Source organism: Mastigoproctus giganteus, chromosome 8 (genome assembly GCF_048544385.1).
Source record: "Mastigoproctus giganteus isolate SK-2022 chromosome 8, ASM4854438v1, whole genome shotgun sequence".
NCBI classification, from domain to species: Eukaryota; Metazoa; Arthropoda; class Arachnida; order Uropygi; family Thelyphonidae; genus Mastigoproctus; species Mastigoproctus giganteus.
The window spans coordinates 170,825,186-170,848,776 of record NC_143582.1 but is presented as its reverse complement, the minus strand read 5'-3'; the positions used below and the strand labels follow the sequence as shown (position 1 = coordinate 170,848,776).

The 23,591-nt window shown below is 40.2% G+C and overlaps 1 protein-coding gene across 3 annotated transcripts in view; it reads left to right on the top strand.

Annotated features, from left to right (window-relative positions):
• The window catches only part of LOC150082003 (uncharacterized), a 422,573-nt gene that overhangs the window by 103,500 nt on the left and 295,482 nt on the right, over window positions 1-23,591 (top strand). For all 3 annotated transcript variants that reach the window (XM_090379050.1, XM_090379049.1, XM_090379051.1), the window contains exon 4: window positions 7,328-7,438. In XM_090379050.1, the coding sequence (XP_090235176.1) occupies window positions 7,328-7,438 (111 nt within the window). The remainder of the gene's footprint in view (window positions 1-7,327; window positions 7,439-23,591) is intronic.

The following is a 23,591-nucleotide window of genomic DNA, read 5'->3' as shown; positions in this document are numbered from 1 at the left end:
GATGGTTGAGTGGGAGAAGACAGAGAGTGGTAATTAATGAACACTACTGTTCTTGGATTAATGTTATTAGTGGATTTCCTCAGAGTAAATTGTTGGGTCCATTGTTTTTTTCTGATTTATTAATGATATTGATGAAGGTATATAAGGCATAATGTCTAAGTGTGCAGATGATACGAAGGTTGGCAGGGTTGTTAATGACGCTGATGACAGTACACTACTGCAAAAGGATCTAGAAAAAATGAGCAAATGGGCTGAGAGATGGCAGCTGAAGTTTTAAGTTGACAAATGTAAAATACTACATATGGGTAGCAGTAATCTCAGAGAAACATGTCAACTGTGTAGTACTCCACTCAGTGTTCTAGAGAATGAAAAGGACCTGGGGGTAATTGTGCAGTCAGATATGATGTTTTTTGAGTAGTGCAAAAGGCTTCGAGAGTAGCCTTTTTTTGCATCGTGGGACCTTGTCAATGATATATAGGAATTTTGCTAGCAAGGATAAGGAGGTGATTATCCCCTTGTATAAGGCAAAATATCAGGCCACACCTTGAGTACTGCAATGGGATTAGTGATCAATGGGATTAGTGAGTGGAACAAAGGGTTGCTGTTAGCAAGAAAGGCTTGAGTTCTGCAAATTGCAGATTCTGGAGACGGGGCACCTGCAAGGTGATCTGATTAAACTGTATAATGCATTGAATGGTTTGAACAAGCTCAATGCTAATGGGATTCTTACTCTTGCTCAGATTCAGCACCTGAGTGGGGGCATGAATTCAAATTGAGGAAAGACAGCAGTAGGGTATATGTGCGGAAATTTGCCTTAGCCAGCGGTTGGTTGATTGCTGGAACAAATAACCGTTCACATCTGGATGGTCACTAAGTGCCATATTTTGGGACTTGCGCATTAGCATTAGCTGAGGCATATGATGCAAGAAAGCATCATATGCCTCAGCCAAAAAAAAAAAAAAAAACCTTTCCATTTCACCCATCTGGTCACTCCAAATTGTCTATTTCGGCCTTAAATTTATTTAAGATATCAATTTCCACAACAGATGGAAGTATGTTCTAGCGATCAACTATCCACTGGCTAAAGGCAAACTTCTGTACATCTATTCTAGAACCATCTTTCCTCAATTTGAAATTGTGCTCCCTCAGGTTCTTAATCTGAGTAAGCGGAAGTATCCCATCAGTGTTGAGCCTGCTCAAACCATTCAAGACCTTATACACCTCAATCAGATCACCTTGCAGGTGCCTGGTCTCCAGATGCTGCAACTTTCAGAAATTAAGCCTCTCTTTTTAAGAGCACTCCTTTGTTCCTCTCACCAATCTTGTTTCCCCCTCTTTGTACTTCTTGCTCTTGCAACTTTACACCCTACCTAAAGAGATAATCACCTCCTTGTCTCTGCTAGCAAAATTCCTATATATCATTGACAAAACATCATGACCTGCTCTAGCAGCCTGTCTGCACTGCTCAGAGAACTTCATATCTCACTTCACAATTACCCACGGGTCTTTTTTATTCTTCACCTCCCTGAGTGTAGTACCACACAGTTGGTACGTTTCTGTTTGGTTACCCCTACCCATATGCAGTACTTTGCATTTGTCAATGTTAAACTTTAGTTGTCACTTCTCGGCCCATCTGCCTAACATTTCTAGATCCTGTTGCAGTAGCATGCTGTCTTTTCTGACATTAACAACCCTACCAATCCTTGTATCGTCTGCAAACTGGACATTAAGCCTGATATACCTTTATTGATATCGTTGATAAATACACAAAACAACAGTGTGCCCAACACTGAACCCTGGGGAACTCCATGAAGAGCAGTGCCCATTGATTACCACTCTCTGCCTTCTCCCACTCACCTATCCCTTTATCCATAGCAGCAATTTTTCCCCAATGCCACACTGCTCCAATTTGTACAGCAGTCTTCCATGTGCAACAGTATCAAAAGCCTTCCAAAGATCCAAGTATATGATATCAAAATTATTCTTTGCATCCAGTTTCTTTGTGACTGCATCATAGTATCCAATCAAATTGGTTAGACAAGACTTCCCCTTAACAAATCCATGCTATGTTCAAACTATAAATGAAGTCTTGTGTAGATGATCCTGCAGTGCTTCTTTAACCAGTGCCTCCATTATTTTCCCCTGGAACAGAAGTTAAACTAACAGGTCTATAATTATTTATGTCATCCCTTTGAACCCCTTTTATCAATTTGGGATACATTTGCACATCTCCAGTCCATGGGGACCTCCCCTGAATATAAGGATGTTCTAATAATTATGTCTAAGGGTTTGCTAACTTCCCACACTGCCTCCTTCAATATAATTGGATAGATTCCATCCACCCCGGGTGGCTTTTTTATGTTTAACTTCAACAATTTCTCCTCCACTTTGCTCTCCATTATTATAAAATCATTTAATTCCCTGTTGCTCCCACTGTATACAATTTTAAAACTGTCTGAAACCACTGTAGTCACCTTTACAAAAACCCTTTCTATCAGTACACTGTGTTCACTCTCACCTAGTGGTTCCTTTATCTGCAAATTGTTAATGCATGAATAATCACTGCTGGTAATCAGATCAAGAATATTACTCCCTCTGGTTGCTCCTCAAACATGTTGCTGTGTAAAACAATCCTCCAATAAATCCACAGAAGTCTTGCTAGTGTGAAAGTGACCAACCCAAAAGTTCCAGTCAATATGTGGATAGTTAAAATCTCTCATTACAAGACATTCTGATTTACTGTCCCACTCTGTTTCTCTGCACAATTGTTTGTTGAACTCTTTTTTTTTTTTTTTTGTAAAAAAATAGGTGCGGGTACTCATTCTTTGCTATCAGGAAAAATTAAAAAGACATGAAAAGTACAGTACTTTGAAAAAGTATTTCCTGATGTTACTTTAGTAGTAATGTTTTTGCAATAAGAACAACAAATTAAGTATATTAACACAGTTTATTAAGCATAAATTTATTATTCAAGTATATAAAAATAAGTAAAAAATAAGTAAAAATAATTTCATAAAGTTTTTATAGAATATTCCAAATTTTTATTGAGTTTTCATCCATCTGCAGAAGTCGGCATAGTTTTTACTATGCCGACTTCTTTTCTTACTGTTTGTGTCTGTTGATGAATGATGTTTCCGAAGCAGCCACGAATGGACATTTTTTCTGGATCGAAGTGTGTCACCAGTGGGCCTACAATTTTAAGAAATAGTAGTGAAGAAATTGTTTTTGTCATCATCAAAGCTATGGTTGGGCTGGCGATCAGATTCATTTGCAAAAATCCTCGTTCATATTCACTAGATGAAATTGGTATCATACCCAGAGCGTTCATCGAAACAGTCTTTTCGATTAAAAGGTATTCTCGAAATCCATGAATCCTAGTGTCACTGTCACCTAGTATCATCTGCAAACTTGGACATTGACAATTTTCTAACTTCATTTTCACCAAATGCCAACATTTCACGTTTAGGAGGTTTAATACCTTTGTTGTCCTCATTTTCTTTCTCTCGTCATTGATATTGTCACTAGTTCTTAAATTTGAATTTTTTTTTTTTTTTAACTGTCCAAAATGTAATTGTCATTCGGATATTCAGCTAATGTGACTATGTAAACAGAGATAAGAAAAATTTATGGAAAAATGTGCATAACATTTTTCCATAAATTTTTATGGAAAAACGCACTTCCGTGAAACAACAAAGTAAAATTAAATCACTCCTAATCCTCAAATGGGACGCTTACAGTTGATTCACAGTGTGTCCAACCTACGGCCCCCTGCGGAAAGTGCATGCAGCATTTTAAATTTTGCTAATTATCAAAAAAATAAATAAAAATTCTCATTAAATATTTTTTTAGTAAATGTAATCTTGTAGTGTATTTAATAAAATTTTGGAATCTTTTCAATTTTTAGGGTCTTCATTATTTTTATTTATTCACCTTATATTCGTCTTAAGCAGTGATCCTTTCGGATTTTCTAAAGTGAGCATTTAAAGGCAAAAGTAAAGTATTTTTTTTGAAAAACAAAAAGTCTTTTATGATTTTAATAAAATTTTTATGATTTTAATAAAATCTAAAATATAAATTAGAGACATAGATTTGTTACGCATAAAAGTATTGGGAATTTGCATTTTTATATATAGCCTGAAAATAAAAAACGGTAATATGAAAACAGAAACTTCCTTTTACACGTAACAAGATATGGAAAATGTAACGCACTAATTTTTCCCAAATCACTCAGTGCGGCCCCCGAAAAAATCTAACTTTGAATATGGCCCCTGTACGAGAAAAGGTTGGACACCACTGCAGTAGAAGGTGAACCAGAGCCCATCGGGAATATCCCTTGATCTGCTCTCTGTTGACCAGTGCGACTTCTCCATTTGTGGGATAGGTGGTCCGATAGGTTTTACCAGGTACCCCTAAGTTGTACTGACTAGAACCATGTTCTAGTCACCAGGACTCAATTCTTGCTTAGCAGCAGCACTAATTTCCTAAGTTGCCTGAAGGCTAGAAGTACGAACAGTACGTACCCAGTTAAGTCTCACCTAAGCCGTTTGTTATATGAAAATTTTCTTCGCTCAACGAAAACTATTTTAAATGTAATTTCCAAGGGGAATTAAAAAAAAAAAAAATTGCTATAAAAGGAGTTCGTTAAACAGAAGTCTGACAGAGTAATTTAGAATTCTAAAAATAGTTATAAAGTTTTATATAGAAAATATCTTAACAATAGACAGTGAAAAATGCAAATTTAGTTAAATAATTAAGCTTATTTGAAAAGTAGGTAAAAATGCAAATTTAGTTAAATAACTAAGCTTATTTGAAAACTAAGTAAACGTGTGAAAAAATTTATGGAATATTTCAAAGCATACAGCATCCAAATGTCACAGGTCACTGTTAATAAAGGTGCTGGTAAGGCGTACCGTTGCATACCATCCCAAAAAAAAGCACTGGTTGTACTCATCCGAGTCATTAGGCCTATTACACACTCCTACTCCCATTTTCCCTTTCCCAGTGCTTATGTCACACCAAACTGACTCAACATTGCACTGTCCACCCATGACAACTTGATGCACTTCATTTTTGTGAATTTTGTTTCTTAACTAACAGTGTATCCTTTCTGTGCACATTATACTCCTCAAATTCCAATTCTGCACTGCATATATAAAAATCTGTGTGACACCATTTCTCTGATAACCCAACAATATTTGCCTTTGATTCCTTGATCAGCATTTCAAATTCATCAAATTTATTTACTATACTTATAGCATTGCTGTACATGCAAGTATACTTGCACCTGTTCTTGTCCTTAGTTACCCTAACACAGCCCATGTATTTACTTGTTCTATGATGACTCCCAGCAGCTCTTGAAATCCCCAGAAACTTGCTCTCTAGGCTGCTGCTCATTGGAATAGAAGCAATGCAAGAATCACTTTCACCTTTGCCTGTGGCTACTGTTAATCTTTTAGTCTGTGAATCCCCCCCAAGTTAGCAGTTTTCCGACCCACCTAATACTGCCTCAACAGTATCAGCAAATATCCTTGCACCCTTTCTATTTAAGTGTATCCCATCCCTGTAGAAGCAGTCTCTCCCATTAGCAAGCACAGACCACGCTGAAAAAATTGTACCCCTTGAGCCTTGCACAATCTCCAACACCGAATTGATCGACAAGGCTCTCATCATATACTCCCTGCTATTGTGTCTTGGCAGAATTGCAGACACTTTCAAATTTAACCCGAGCTCGCAACGTTTTTTCAACATTGACCTGTACTTGTTAAGTAAATCTGCAGATCTGTTAATCTTAAGGTCATTAGTGCCAACATGTACAACAATATCACCTTTTGTGCCCTTAAAAGATGATATCTGCTCTACATCATTAACTTTTGCCCCTGGCAGGCATATCCTGGTCCTGTTCCACCTATCCTTTTTGCATAATATATGCCCTGTCTCCCTGACAATAGTCACCGACAATAACTAGCTCCTGTAGGACCAGTGTATTTTGCCTTGGAGATTGCCGCGGTGTTGCCTGATGCACAGGAGTGAGCTCTGGCATTGAGTTGGGCAGCTGAGAGCTTGATGGGCTCCTCATATTAATTTCTTCGAGGGCATGCACCCTACACCTCAAACTCTCATAGATTCCCCTCAGAATGCTGAGTTGGTGCCTAATTTCTTCACAGTCTCTGCACCTAGCACACACAAATTCATCCTCCTTGGCTATATCATGTCCTGTTGTAGTCAGCTCTGCAAACATTTCACAATTCGTACTTTTTTTAGACTCTGATGCGTTAGAGAATCACCCCCTTCGGTTCTCCCCCAAGCCACAGTACTACAGCTACTTTTTGCTCATTGCTTTGCTGCTCTAGTCTGGGTCATGATTCCGTTTACGTACAATTAAATTAACAATGAAATTTAATAAGATTAATACATTTTTAATTGATTAATTGATAATACTAAACTAAGCTAACCGATTTCTAATACATTGCTACGTATTTCGCTATCTAGTTTTACGTTAAACCTTACGCTATCAAGTTCGGGATATTGTTACACTATTCCGTATCATATAATAATGATGGCAAGTTGCGATTGGTAAAATCTATGCACACTAAAGTATTAACTTTCAAAATTGCTATCTAAATTGAAAATAAACCAAGGAACTTGACTAGGACTATAAAGCTACTTATAGAATTTAATATAACAATTAAGTCAATAAAATGGCTAAATATATATAAAAACTTAGCGTTCGCTGGAATTAGAAAATGTTATCCAACATGTGGATACCCTAGTCTTCCCCATCATGGGAGAGTTTTGATTGATGTGAGTTTCCTTATAGTATATGAAATTAGTTTTCCTGCTTGTAATATAGCTAAAGCTGTTTGTTTAAAATAGTGCAGTATGAGGAACAACTGTTACAATGGGTAGTCCTGCTGTGAGAATTAAGACCATTACATTAGTCATGCAATTTAAATCCAACTTGTGAAAACAGATGAAAAGACAGGTTAGTTATTAGACTGTGGTAAACCTAGTTTCTCCCCCCCCCCTCCTCCGCTACGTATAGAAATACATGTTATGGACTTTCAGGTAAATAAAGATTCATCTGATTTTTAATGGTCTCCATCGTGCTGTGTTATGACTGAGGAGAGAAAATTGGTCACCATGGTTGTACTATTTTCACTTGCAGTTTGTTATGGCATTGACAGCTTATAGTTTAAAAATTAAAAGAATTCAGATGTCATTTTAAAATTATTTGCTGTTATTTCACTTATTATATGAATTTCATTCACTCTTAAATTCTTACCACAATTGTTATTCGCATTCTGATACAGAAATATCTTTATCTTAGATTGTCTGATGTTATTGATGAACATGAAAAGCAGTTATCAGCATCAGTGGAAAGAGCTATGAATGCACGACGTCAGTCAGCTGGCCTTCAGTTTCAGTTAACAGCTGCACTGTAAGTTTTATTATATTTAGATTAAATTGTTAGTGAAATTTGATTTTTCTATTCTATCAAATAACATTTCTAACAAGTAGTATATAATTTCACCAAGTTTTGTTATTATTGGAGGAAATATCAGGACCTTTTCAAAAAAAAAACTTTGTTTAGATCTGAAAAAAAAAAAAAAAAATTTCTTACCTCCCCCCCCATCTTGGACTATTATTTCATAGTTACAAGAATTTAAATTTAGTAGCATTTAATGATAATTGCCATTTCACTAACTACTTGTGTAATAAGTCCAGATCATTTTGGAGCAGCATAGAGCTGAATACCAGAAACTGTGTTTCATCTTGACAAAATGACTGTCTAAGCCTCTTATCCTTTAGTATCACTTGATCCACCTGAGGACCTTACCTTTTATCTCAGCCTGCTCCAATTTCTATAATTGTTCAAGCTTTTACAGACAAGATCCAATCCCTATACTCAGATTGGCCATTATATAGAAGAATTACTTTTATATTAATGCAGTCATGATTAAACCACCCCTGCATTTGGGATGGCATGCTTCGGGTTCCATCTGCTTGCAGATTCAGTGCCAGAAATCATAGAGAAGAAGACAAACACCATGTTATACTGTTCTGTGTGTGTGTGTGTGTGTGTGTGTGTGTGTGTGTGTGTGTGTGTGGGCGCACACACATGCATATGAGTATATAGAAAGCGCAGTATCATTTTCAGGGATAGAACCATTTCAGTCAGTCTAAAAAGAAAAATATATATATATATTCAACAAATGCATTTTGTGTTCCAGTAGTTCAGAAACTTGAACACCCAAAAAAAAAATAACAAAATAAAATTAAAAAAAAGCCAGTGAACAAGCTTTTAATAACTCAGAGAAAAATGGACAGTATAGTACTCAGTCATCATTAAAGATAAGAAAATAAACAAATAAGTGAGAAGACTGAGGTATTGGGTGATGTAGTAGAAAAAATAAAAGAAAAGAAATGGAGAAGGACGTGGCAGATGAGTAGATACCAAAGGTCTAAAAATAGATAGAGGAAGAAGACCCATAACCAGATAAGGTGAAATACAAAGAAAAGTGGGAGTGCAGTAAATGAGAAAAGCACAAAGCAGCCCCTCAACGTGGGCACCTGTACGTGGTGAGGGGACCTCCCAGTGATGCTGCTGGGTTTCCAGATTAGCATCACTGGGATCTAACGCCCATACCTTGGTTCCAGGGTTACATCTTTGGAATCCGGCGTGTGCAGCCGTGCGCCGCGACCCGTGGAAGCGGAAAGGGGGATCCTGGTGGTTGAGGGGCCCAGCCTTAATACACCACTTTGGCCCCTGCTTCGACAAGACGGGCGGTCCCGGACCGGCTCGACTGGGATCAATCGGCGGGTGGTTCTATACTGCTAGGGTCAACTGCGTTCCAATAAGTCTCCCTCCCTTTGGTCCTGGGACGGGATAAAGACTTATTGGTAACGTGGGTATGGTGTTCTAAGCGAACTCGGCGTCCCATTCGTGTACGCAGTACCTGCTAGTTCACGGGTGGGCGCCCCCTCGTAGGGCTCCGTGGTGGGTGAGGTACTTAGGCATCAGACATTTTTTCTTTACTCTCATGAGTAATTTAAATCCTTCTTCTGGGGCCCCAACAAGGCCCCTACCTAATCGATCGTTAGATGAGAGTGAAAGTAATTCAGCTAAAAGAGCCAGAACTGAGGAGAAAACAACATCTGTGACACCTCTTTTCCTCATTCTCCATTCCACCGGAGAGCAGTCACTTGGGAAAATGTCACCCTTCTTCATCCAGAAAGGATTAGAAGGGATGGCAGGTTCACCCAGATCCGTAAAACGGCTGCGTTCTGGAGATATTCTAATAGAAGCATCAAATGTAAATCAAGCTGAAAAGTTTTTGAAAGCCACATCTATAGGGGGAATACCCATCATCACAACCCCTCACAAAACTTTGAACTCTTCAAGAGGTGTGATATCAGAGTGGGATCTTCTTCACGTTTCTGAAGAAGAGATCTGCTCTGAATTAAAAGAACAAGGAGTAACAGCTGTCAAGCGAATATCCATGCGTAAGGATGGGAATCTTGTCCCTACCCGAGTTCTCATCCTAACATTCAACACCCCAAGGCCTCCAAGTTCCATCAAGGCAGGGTACTTAAACTGCCCAGTGAGGATTTACGTTCCAAACCCACTGAGGTGTTTTAAATGTCAAAAGTACGGCCACTCACAAACAGCTTGTCGTGGTAACCCTGCCTGTGCTCGATGTGGTGCTAAAGATCACGAGAGCAAGGAATGTATAGCTCCTAAGCCTAACTGTATTAACTGCCAAGGAGAGCACCCTGCATACTCTCGAGCATGCCAGCGGTGGAAGGACGAAAAGGAGATACAAAAGTTAAAAACGGAGCTAAACATCTCCTACCCAGAGGCCAGAAAACGCATACAACCAATAAATAGCGGAAAGCCTTCATATGCTCAGAAGGTTTCTGCGAAGTGCACTATCGGTACACAAACAGATATGACTATACCACCAAGAGAGTCATTCACGCCGATTGCACGCTATTTATTGAGTTCACAAAAGCCCACCACAAAAACACAATCAGCTGCTACTCCAATATCCGTACCTCCTAGTGCTCCACCACTAACAAAACCAAGTGGTAAAAAAGAGCAACCAAAATTAACAGAATCAATGGATGTAGTGGACAAGGAGGTACCGGACGATTCAGTCTTGCAACTCTTCGTGGAGGAAGAAATGGACACCGGACAGCGTCCATTCTTCCCCAAAAAAGATAAAGCCAAGACTGATAAAATTAAGCCCTCAGCACCTCGGAAGCCGCCTGATGGACCCACCAAGCCAAAATAATGGCTAAATTCCTACAATGGAATTGTCGTGGATTCCGGCGAAATACAGATGACATCAAGGCCCTCCTGCAAAAGCACGAGCCAGTTTGCTTTTGCTTGCAGGAGACATATCTAAAGGCAAATGATGATCCCACCATGCATAACATCACAATCTTTCGTAAGGATAGAATTGCGGATGGTCCTGCTCATGGAGGAGTGGCTATCCTTGTGAGTAATCAGACCCCAGTTCAGCCTTTGCTAATTACAACCAGCATAGAGGCTGTTGCAATTCGCCTTACAGTGGGATTTTTATTAACGGTCTGCTCTATTTATTTGCCACCTGGGACTGACATCTCCCAGGAAGACCTTGATGATCTTCTAACGCAGTTGCCAGCCCCTTTCTTACTTCTTGGGGATTTTAATGGACATAACACCCTGTGGGGTAGTGCTAACATCAATGGAAGGGGACGGGTCATAGAGCGTATGCTCAATGACAATGCCCTTTCCCTTCTAAATACTGGAACAAACACCTTCTTCTATATGCCTACCCGTACTTTTTCTGCCATTGATCTCTCTATCTGCTCCCCTTCTCTACTCCCATCACTCACTTGGGAAGTGGAGGAGAATCCATACGGAAGTGATCACTTCCCTGTGATAACCTTGTTACACAGTGGGAGACCATGTCTTCCTTTTAGGTTACCACGGTGGAAGTTTGATCAGGCTGACTGGAATGCCTTCCAACATCAGGCAAATTTTGAACTCAGTACAGTCAGTCAGGAGCCTATCAATGACGCAGTAACGTACATCACAGAAATCATTGTCCAAGCAGCTGCGAATGCTGTTCCAAAAACATCTGGCCGGTTTCCACCATTTCCCAAACCTTGGTGGAATTCACAATGCACAGCAGCAAAAAAGGCTCAAAACAAAGCGTGGGGGATATTCCGTCGATATCCTACCACTTGTAATCTAATAGCCTTCAAGCGTGCACGAGCCAAAGCACGCTACATTCGCCGTCAGAGTCAAAAGGAATCATGGATCCGTTTTACATCATCTATTAACCAGGCTACCAATTCTAAGGTAGTGTGGGATAAAATCCGGAAAATGAAGGGAAAATATACATCCCACCCTTCTTCAATCCTAGATTATAATGGATGCGCTATTGCAGATCCAACTGCAATAGCCAATGCTCTTGGGGAAACATTCTCTAACATCTCCGCAACATCTTCGTATTCCCCAGAGTTCCTGGTCCTGAAACATAAAATCGAAAAGCAGGCACTTAATTTCAAGTCCAAGGGCCTCTATCCCTACAACGGGGCATTCACTATGCAGGAACTGAAGAGAGCCCTCACTTTTTCTAATGCAAGTGCTGTTGGACCAGATGGCATCCATTATGAAATGATTAAACGGCTTTCACCAAAATCTATGGATTATCTGCTCCTTCTTTATAACAGAATCTTTATTGAAGGGCAGTTTCCGGACTCCTGGCGGAAGGCAATCGTCCTTGCTTTTCCTAAGCCAGGAAAGGATCCAAAAGTCACCACCAATTATCGTCCTATAGCTCTGACTAGCTGTCTGTGCAAAATCCTGGAGAGAATGGTTAATTCTCGTTTAATATGGTACTTAGAAACAAATGACCTTCTCTCCAACATCCAGTGCGGCTTCCGAAGGAACCGGTCCACTTTGGACCATCTTATTAGATTGGAAACATCCATCCGGGATGCTTTCCTAAAACGCGAACACTTGGTGTCGGTGTTCTTTGACATGGAGAAAGCGTATGACACAACTTGGAGATTTGGCATCATAAAAGATCTGCATAGCCTTGGTCTTAGGGGACGACTCCCCATTTTTATTGAAAACTTTTTAGCCGATCGATCTTTCCAAGTTCGTGTGGGATCCTCACTCTCTCGTTCCTTTAGCCAAGAGGAGGGAGTACCACAGGGATCAGTTTTAAGTGTCACGCTTTTCGCCATCAAAGTAAATTCCATCACAGAACAACTTCCTCCAACCGTAAACGGTGCCCTCTATGTTGATGACTTTAGCATATTTTGTCAGTCATGCAACATGAGGGTTATTGAAAGACAACTGCAGAAAGCCATTGATCGCCTCAACTCCTGGGCACTTGAAAATGGTTTCAGGTTCTCGCCGGAGAAGACCGTTTGCGTACACTTTTGTCGTAAGCGTAATCTTCATCCTGAACCTGAATTAAGGCTCGGACAAAATGCTATTCCAGTTGCGGCGGATACAAAATTTCTGGGACTCGTATTTGATAAAAAGTTGACCTTTCTTGATCACATTCGTCAACTCCGCACCAAGTGCACAAGAGGGCTAAATATCCTCCGCTCTCTCTCCTCTACATCTTGGGGAGCAGACCGATGTACCCTCCTTCGGCTTTACCGTGCACTTGTGCGATCCAGACTAGATTACGGGTCCCTGGTATACAATTCGGCCAGAGACAGTGTACTTCGTTGGCTGGATCCTGTCCATCATCTGGCACTCCGTACCGCTATTGGAGCATATCGAACATCTCCAGTCCAGAGCTTATACGTCGAAGCAAACGAACCGCCGTTATCGCTTCGTCGTAAGCAGTTGTCTCTAAACTACGCTCTAAAACTGAAATCCCTGCCAGACCACCCTACGTGGCTATCCGTTTTTGAGCCACGATGGGAAAATTTGTATAACACACGTAAGACTGCCAACCGACCTTTTGGTATTCGTGTCCAAGAGCTGCTCAAAGAATTTAATATCAAGGTAGACAAGGTTGCCCAAACACCGAAGCAACCCCTTCCACCCTGGCATGCTCATTTCCCGTCATGTGACTTGTCACTTAGAAATTGGGGAAAGTCGGACACTCCATCGTCTGTCTACCTGCAGCTTTATTCAGCACACCGAGCTGAATATTCTGACTTTGCGCCAGTTTACACAGACGGCTCGAAGTCGGAATCATATGTGGGATCTGCTGCTGTCTTTACAGACAGCATTACATCAGAGCAGATTCCCTCTGAATGCAGCATATTTACTGCAGAGCTGCTCGCTATAGAGTTAGCCTTGGATCACATTAGTAAATGCGAATACCAACGGTTCATTTTGTATACCGACGCTCTCAGCGTGTTACAGGCTTTAATATCTGTGAGATATAATTCTCATCCAGTTCTGTCTAGCATTCAGCAGAAGATTCACTTCCTCCGAGAACGTGAATATGATATCCGCTTCTGCTGGATTCCCAGCCACATTGGGATTAAGGGAAATGATTTGGCTGACAATGCAGCCAAATCAGCAGTTCCCAATAATAATCGCTGCCTGTCAGTCCCTTATACAGACTGCAGGCGAATAATACACGAAAAGATACACTCCCAATGGCAGGATTCGTGGAATAGACAGAATGCGAATAAATTATATCTTATAAAGCCTTTAATTGAACCGTGGCAGTCTAGTCTGCGCAGGAATCGTAAAGAGGAAGTTGTTCTCGCCCGGACCCGCATAGGACATAGTCATTTGACTCATTCGTTTTTGCTGAGGGCTGATGACCCTCCTATGTGTGAGTCCTGTGGCACAATTTTATCAATTAGACACATTTTAGTTGACTGTCCAGATTTTAGCAATATCCGTTTTACCGCTTTTAGCCATCTGACTGAGCCGTATACACTCAGTCAGATTTTATCTGACAATGACAATGTGTCTGCTATTTTTAGCTTTTTGAAAGCAATAAACGTTTTTAATCGTATTTAAAATTCATGTTATTATTATTTCGTTTATTGATTTATCATTGTAATTAGATCTGGACACGGTGGCCTAATTAATTAGGTCACTGAGATGTTAAATTTTTATATATTACCTGGTCTTGGCGCATTATAGCCTTAGATGCTAATGCGCCAATAAAACCAAACCAAACCAAACCAAAGCACAAAGCAGATCATATTGGAGAGGTCTAAATCATCCTGCTTGGATGCTAATGGTTCATGATGAAAGTCAAAATTTGAATGTATCTATTTATTGCCTACGCATTTATATTTATAAATTTTACTGCTTGTGCAGGCTCCTCGATATGGGCACCTGTACATAGTGAGGGGACCTCTCAGTAATGCTGCTGGTCCTCCAGATGAGTATCACTGGGATTCAGTGCCCATAGCATAGGTTCTGGGCTAACATTGTAGGAATCTTCAGTGTTTCCCATACGCTGTGATCTGTGGAAACTTGAAAAGGGGATCTGGTGGTTGAGGGACCCAACTCCAACAGACCACTTTGGTCCTTGCTTTGACAAGATGGTGGTCCTGGATGGCTCAGCCAGGATCTGTCGGCTAGCAGGTTTGCCTGAAATGTCAACCCTGTAAATGCTGTCCCCTACCCTCATGGTCTGAGGGACAGGATTCAGGCTGGTGGCGGTGCAGGTATACAAAGTTACCTTTCTAACAGGAAGATGACCATCTCCTCATCATACCAGAAGCTCACCGTCTATCTACAGAGGCTGCCCACATGGCTTGGTCCTCGGCCCGTTCCACTGAACATCGTCCTCGATGAGTTACTTGGCCTGGATCTGGGCCCTGTTACTATCCAAGCATTCACGAATGACATTACCATCTCCATCACAGCGGACACCAGAGCAGCTCTCGAGGCCACTGGCAACCAAGCACTACAGATCTTACAGGACTGGGCGACTCTACACAAGCTCCAGATTTCCCCACAGAAGACACAATCCATACTTCTCAAAGACACCCTGCAAATATAAAGGCCTCCTCAGATCAAGGTACAAGGAAAAACCATCAAGCTAGTAACCTCCCTAAAACACCTGGATATTATCCTGGATTCGAAGCTCTCCTTCTTCCCGCATCTCTCATATTCTCATATATTCAAGTCAAAATCAGAAATTATGCAGCCCTAATTGTCCAAGTAAACAGGTGTGACTGGGGACTGAACCGGAGAACACTCAAACTTCTGTATAAAGCTATAATCCTCCCTGTTATTACATATGGATCTGGGATTTGGTACCATAGAGCAATAAACGCTAACTAGAAACAATTCAGCAGAGTATATTGCTCACCATTACCAGAGCCTACTGCACAGTAAGCTCTCCGGCCCTCCAGATTCTTGTGGGTGTCCTCCCTCTTGACTTGGAGGTTATTCGTTGAGGATTGCACTACTGCTTGTCGCGGAGCATCCCAGCATTCCTATCTTTGGACATACCATCGACACCCACACTGACTGTAAGCAAAAAAAGAAGAAACTAGCTGCCATGCTACTACAAATCTGGCAGAGAAGATGGGAAGAGATACACAAGGGCCTAATAACTAAGAAATTCATCCCGGACGTCAAACTTGTTTATCCAAAGTCACCACCTTGGTTCTCTCCTGTCCTCTACTGTACATATATATTTTAACTGGACATGGCTCTATAAATCATAAGTTGACTACCTTGGGAATCATCAATAACCCCTACTGTACATGTGGAGAAATTGAAGACTGGGATCATCTGCTTTATAACTGCCCAATTTATGACGATCTTCGAGGAACACATACCTCAAACACTCCAATACATACCTCAAGGACAGGAGCACCTGTTCATTTCTGATGAACAACACTAAAAATTACTAACAGAGTATATACAGAACCTCTTTACTAGGCGCAGGACGTGAGGGACTTGCTCAAATCGGAAATAAAAAATCTCTACTTGACCATTTTACCAACATCGACTTGCTAACCTTGGAAAATCCAGGGTAGGATTACCTGCTAACTCACCCACATAGTTGGGTAAGCTCCAGTGGTCTTGACCACCCCACCGCAAAATATGTCACACTCAGCACTCTCATTGCATGGCTTTTCTACCCTTCTGGAGTTATCCCCTCCCCCTTTTTGCCTGGTGGGCCATATGCTCCACTGTCAATTTAGGGGATGCCTTCACCTACATCTCCTTACTCTTACTTTTACCCCCCCCCCATCTTCCATATACCCTGTACTTCCGCAATCTACCTTATTTATTTTTATTTATTTTATATTAATTTTTTTTTTTTTTTTAAATTGGTCTCTGTTCAGGTAGCTCAGGCGACCCTGATGGAGACCTACCAGAGAATAATGAGCAGCCTGGCTACCTCTTAGTTTTGTGTTTGAACAACATGGGGTTCCATCAGGGGCCCTGCAGCCAAATGCCAGGACACACACACACACACACACACACACACACACACACACACACACACACACACACACACACACACACACACACACACACACAACAGAACCCAACAGTCCCTACCAGATATTAATATAGATGACCAGAATATCACTAATGCAGCAAAATGGCCAAGAACTGAAGAAAAGCCAGGACCTACACCACACTTACTAGCAATTCATTTAACTTTTGAAAACCTATTAGGAGAATTTTTCCCTTCTTTATTCAGAAAGAACTGGAAGGGTTGGTAGGATCAGTCAAACAGCTATGTTGTAGTGATATTTTAATAGAAATGAAATGCATTCAGAACAGCTTCTTTGAGTCATTTGGGAGAATTCTGACTACAGTTACCTCTCATAAGACACTAAATTATTCTCATGCCATTGGCTCCGAGTCGAACCTTATGGAAATTTCAGAGGAAGAAATCTCTTCTGAACATAAGTCACAAGGAGTTTGGCAGCTGTAAAGAGAATATTCATGCTTAGGGACAGGAATCTATACCCACCAGAAATCTCATCCTTACTTTTGACTCACCATCTCCTAATTCCATCATAGCTGGGTGCCTGCTGCTCATTAAAGCCATTCATATCAAATCCTTTAAGATATTTTGTGTCAAAGATATGGACACTCAAAAATGGCTTGTTATGGTGGAATTGCATGCTCTCAATGTAATACAACCATGAAATTATTGGGAGTTCGCTACAAAACCTGTACGCATCAACTTCAGAGAACACCCTATGCACTCAAAAGCATGCCAGTGGTGGAAGGAGGAAAAAGAGATAAGAGACTCAAGGCAGAGCTGAGCATTACTGTTACTATCAGCAGACAAGAAAAGCAGTGAAGCCATAAATAGTGGTAAGGCTATCTATGCTGAGAAAGTTGCAGCAAAGAATTCTATAGGGACACAAACTGCTATGACTACTCCACCAAGGGAGTCATTCACTCCCATTGCACACTTTTTATTGAGCTTTCAAAAACCCATCAAAAAAGCACAATCGGCTGCCACTCCAATATCGGTACGTCCTAGTGCTGTGTTACGACCCACAGATCGTAGCACCAGTGTTACAAGCCCACAGGCGTTTGAGTTACGGAGCCCCTGTTACACACAGGAATTGGTACTATGGTGCCTGTGTTATCTGGATCTTCGATGTGGCACTTATGTGGCACTTTCATTACGCCTAAGCACTTTAGAGAAGTGAGGTGCACCTTTGGTGTAGATTCAGCGTAACGTGTTCATCTTGTGGTCCTGATTGGGACCAAATCTCGTATACCCTCAATGTAGAGAAGGGGAGAACAGAATCTCACCTGTTCCAGTGTTGCAGTTTGGATCTGTTTTGCGTTGTGTGATATCGAGGAACTTAATAACTCAGGTTCTCCGATATTGCAGTAACCCTTTTTATAATTCATCTTATCTAAGTCTGGTAATTACTGGTGTGTATAGGAGCATGCACGGAAATTGAACTTGGCCTGTTATAACGTACGATCACTCATCGGTGAAGACAGGATATTAGAGCTGGAAAAGGAATTAGAAAATGTGAATTGGAATATCATCGGTTTGGCTGAAACAAGAAGAAGAAATGAATCACTTATAAGTTTATCAAGTGGAAATCTGCTGTACACCAATGGAAACAGTGAAAGGAGTGAAGGTGGAGTTGGGTTTCTGGTCCATAAAGATTTTAAAAACAACATTTTGGAATTCAAAAGTACATCACCAAGGGTGTCAAGACTAATACTCAAGATTTCTAAGAGGTACAAGCTAAAGATTATAATGATTTATGCACCAACATCGAGCCATGTTGATGAAGAGGCTGAAGAAATGTACACCGAAATTGAGAGTCTTCTAGATGAGCAGAAAACCCACTATACTATTATTATGGGGGACTTCAATGCTAAGGTTGGAAAAAGGCAAAACAGCACAGAAAGAGGAACTATAGGAAATTTTGGAATTGGTGAAAGAAATGAAAGAGGTGAAAGACTTGTGGAATTTGCAGAATCTCAAGGAATGTCAGTAATGAACACTTTTTTCAAGAAAAGGGTGAACAGAAAGTGGACATGGAAGAGTCCAAATGGATTAACAACTAATGAAATCGACTTCATCCTCACTAACAGAAGATATATTGTGAATTATGTTACCGTCCTGAATAAGGTAAATGTTGGAAGTGATCACAGAATGGTAAGATGTACACTTGATATAGATATAGGAAAAGAAAGGAAAAAACTGACTCGAGTAAATAATACAAAGGTCCTTGAAATAACAGAGGAGGAGGAAAAGCAGTATGTACTGGAACTTAAGAACAAGTTTGAGCTTCTGCAGACTGCTGAGGACCAAGATATTGATGAGGAATATTACAACTTTCTGAAAGTGATAAAGCCCAAGAAACCTATAGGGAAACAGAAATCCAAAGAAGAAAAAATTAGTCAAGAAACACTTGTCATGATGAACCAAAGACGACAAATGAAGAGCAAGAAAAACACTGACAGGGAGAAAATTGAGTATACTGAGTTATGCAAAGCCATTAGAAAGAGACTCAGAGAGGACATAAGAAGATTTAACACAAGAAAAGTAGAACAAGCATTAAGGGAAAACAAAGGATTTAAATCAGCAGCCATGAGCAGTAATACAGAAAGACAAATGATACTGAAACTGAAGAATAGCGATGGTGTACTTATAAACAGCAGAGAAGGCATAATTCAAATAGCAGAAGACTACTATAGAGAACTATACAAGGAGCGAGGGAATGATACCAGCAGTGGGGAAGATGGATTGCAAAGTAGCAACACATACGACATACCCGATATTCTTCCTGATGAGGTAGAACATGCATTGAAGAAAATGAAGAATCGGAAAGCCCCGGGGGAAGATGAAGTTACTGTAGAGTTGTTAAAATTGGGAGGAAGAGACATAACACAAAAACTGGCAAGGCTCTTCACAAAGTGCATTAGAAAAGGTGTGATGCCTAAGCAGTGGAATAATGCAATCATAGTTTTGCTGCATAAGAAAGGAGATAAATCAGAAATTGGAAATTATAGACCAATTAGCTTGTTATCCCAAAACTACAAGTTGTTCACAAGGGTCATTACTAACAGATTAGAAAGAATACTTGATGAGAATCAACCGAAAGAGCAAGCTGGCTTTAGGACAGGATTCTCAACTATGGATCACCTTCATGTAATATCACAGCTAATAGAGAAAGCAAATGAATATAAAACACCATTATGCCTGGCATTTGTGGATTATGAAAAGGCATTTGACTCCATACAGCATAAGGCAATGTTTCGGGCACTGGAAAGACAAGGCATGGATACTCCATATATTATGATTTTGAAGAAAATATATGAGAGTGCTACATCCTTTATTAGACTAGACAAAGACAGTAGCAAATTTAAAATCGAGAAAGGAGTTCGACAAGGAGACACAATATCTCCGAAGCTGTTTACTGCTGCCCTTGAGGAAGCTTTCAGAAGATTAGACTGGTCGCAGAAAGGAGTCAATGTGAACGGAGAGTACCTAAACCATTTACGATTTGCAGATGACATTGTGGTCATAAGCCACGATCCCAAAGAATTAGAGGAAAATCTTAATCAGTTATGCACAGTTAGTAAGGATTTTGGACTAAAGATGAATATGGCTAAAACAAAAATAATGATGAACAAGTATGCCACGGAAAGGGAAATAATGATTGAAGGAGCAGTAATTGAAAAGTTGGAGGCATATACTTATCTGGGACAAGTTATTAGCTGTAATAATGATAAATGGCTGGAAGTCAAGAGAAGAATAAATTTTGGATGGATAGCATTCTGGAAATATAGTCACATACTGAAGAGCAATATCCCAGTTTGTCTGAAACGTAAAATAATGAATCAATGTATACTCCCCACCATGACTTATGGAAGTGAAACTTGGGCACTCACCAAAAGAATGGAAGAGAAGCTAAGAACTACACAGCGAAGAATGGAACGAATTATATTGGGAATCAGACTGTTAGATAAGAAGAGAAACACATGGATTAGGCAGCAAACTGAAGTAAAGGACATTCTTATCAAAACTAAAGAACTAAAATGGTCTTGGGCAGGACACATAGCTCGAAGACATGATGACAGATGGACTAAGAAAATAACAGAATGGTACCCAAGAGGAGCTAGAAGAAAACCTGGAAGACAAAGGCGGAGATGGATAGATGAAATTCATGAGTTTTTGAGTAGTAAATGGATGGCCAGTGCTCAAAACAGAAGGAACTGGAAAGTTGCTGGAGAGGCCTTCATCCTGCAGTGGATTGAAAATGGCTGATGATGATGATGATGATAGGAGCTTAGCAACGAGGCAAAATTTCACATAACAAACATTTATTGAATATATATATGAAAAATAACACATGTGTACATCACTTACATTCTTTTAAATCTTTCTTCTAAAATCTCATTATTAAAACACGATGTTCACAAATATAGAGTACTACAATAATTCATTAGGATATTTTAGTACCCCTTTACGATGGGTCATGCCATTAACATAGTAATTTACAGGATATAGAATTCTCATATAAGTGGTTATCACCATTACATAGGTTTCAGCATCCTACTCTTAATTTATTCCTTAATATAACATTTAAGAAAGTGATATAATCAAACCTCCACTTATAACCATATATTAACCATTCAAAATTCATACTATTCTCCAAAATTATGTTCCGTGACATAATACATATCATGCTTAACATAGTAAATCTTAAGAAGGAATCACCTTCTTTGAAATTTGGTGCCTCCGTAACCAGGTGGGAAGGAGCAGCAGTGTGTAGCACACGCTTCTTGATTAGACCGGGGTTTGAGCCCGTCACCACTAAATACGGAGGATGCGGAAAGGTCAGGGAATGGCCTTTCCGCATTTCCTGGAGCAATATGGCCTTAGCTGCTAATGCTCCTAAAAACCAAAACAACAAACAAACATCTTTGAATCTTAGTTTTCCTGTTATTATTCCATTTTTAAGGTTTGCTTTTCACACACTCATCTTACACATAGTAAAGCTTTTATGCTTACCATGTTTAACTTCTTCTTTGACTCTGTGGTCTGGCTTTCTGCTTGGGTGTTTCCTCCTCCTTCCTTGCTTCTCTGGATTCCACTCTTCTACACTTCTCCTCTGGCACTGGCACTTAAATTACCACTATCACTATCACTACACTTCTCACTCCAACAACCCCAGGTCCTATTAAGGCCCTCTTTTTAAACTAGGAGCAGCTCCCTATGTTTAGACAATTACTCCCTCTCATTGGATGTTCCAAGTGCGGGGTCAGATCCCAAAGTGCCTAAACAGCGCATGATGGATAAGGAATCATCACCTCATCCCTCAGAAATTTCGGCATCCCTCGAACCATAGGTACATCACAACTCTTTTTGCTGTATTTGACACTGTTGCTCTGTGCATCACATGCACAATCTTGACCATTTTGGGCAAGCAAGAGTGTCAGATATGAAGTTCTCTGAGCAGTGCAGACGAGCTGCAAGAGTAGCTCATGGTGTCTTGTCAATGATATACAGGAATTTTTCTAGCAGGGATAGGGATGTGATTATTCCCTTGTATAAGGCATTGGTCAGGCCACACCTTGAGTACTGTATACAGGTCTGGAGACCTCATTTCAACAAGGATGTAGAGTTGCTGGAACGAGTACAGAGGAGGGCAACAAGATTAGCGAATGGAACAAAGGGTTGCTCTTACGAAGAAAGGCTTAAGTTTTGCAAATTACAGAGTCTGGAGACTAGGCATCGGCGAGGTGATCTGATAGAGGTATATAAGGCTTTGAATGGCTTGAGCATGCTCAATGCCAATGGGATTCTTCCTCTTGCTCAGAATAATCACCTTGAGAGGGCATAAATTCAAATTGAGGAAGGACGGATGTCGGATAGATGTGCGGAAATTTGCCTTTAGCCAGCGGGCAGTTGGTTTGTGGAATAGACTTCCATCACTTGTTGTTGAAGTTGATAGCCTAAACAAATTTAAGGCTCAGCTGGATAGGTATTTCGAACGAACGGAGGGGTGAAATGGGAGTAGTGGTTGTGCTTTTTTCTTTTTTTTTGGCTGATGCTGAATAAGCTTGCTTTCTTGTATCATATACCTCTACTAATGCTAATGTTACTTAACACTGGAGAACACTTACAGAGAGCTCAAGGTATTTGCTGTTCATGTGTGAGATACAGTTTTTACCCATGCTACTCCTACTCTGGTGTTATCCCATACTTGTGAAACTCTCATATGTTTATAAGTGAGTTAGCTTTCGTGACACTTTCCCGACCTTAAAACGGAAATCTACTGGTCTTATATGAATGCAAACCTAGGCTTATGTAGCACTTACATCTACATGACTTCTTCTATGCTGGTTACGAGTGGGTGGGCCTTTTTTTTAAGGTTCTTGATATTTTAACTCTAATTTTTAATATTTGCTTGTTCTACTAGTTTCCCTCCTTGTTGATGGAATTAACAGATTATTGATTAGATACAGGTGCTTGATTAATAATATAGACATCAGAAATAAAAGAAACCAGGCTAACATTGGTTTTATCAATTAATAAGAGTTAATTTAGTCAAAAGAGAAAGTTGGGAAAGATAAACCAAAAAAACTGCAAGAGCCACTCACAACAAAAGAACAAATGGATGTCGAATTCAAGGAGGTATCAGTTAATTCCATCCTTGAAATTTTTTCAGAAAAGCAAGAATAAGACATGAGCCGGTGTCATTTCTTTTCAAAGAAAGAGAAATCCAGGCCTGAGAAAACAAAGCACTCGGCCCTTCTGGAACCATTAGATGGACCCATCAAATCTAAACAATGACCACATTTAAATTCTTACAATGGGCTTGTCATGGATTCTGTCAGAATAGTGATGACATCATCAATGCCCTCCCCCATAAGCATGAGCCAACCTATTTTTCATTCAGGAGACATATTTAGAGGCAAATGGACCATTACTTGCATAACTGCTCAATTATTCACAAAAAAATAGCTGGGGTTGGGCCTGCCAATGGAGGAGTTGCCTTTCTTGTGGTTATCTATTCTCCTTTTCAAGACATGCCACTTAGAGGCAGCTCCAGTTCTTCTAATAATAGGGTTTCTCATAACTGTTTTCTCCATCTATTTGCCACCTGAGTATGAAAGCCCCTGGGAAGACCTT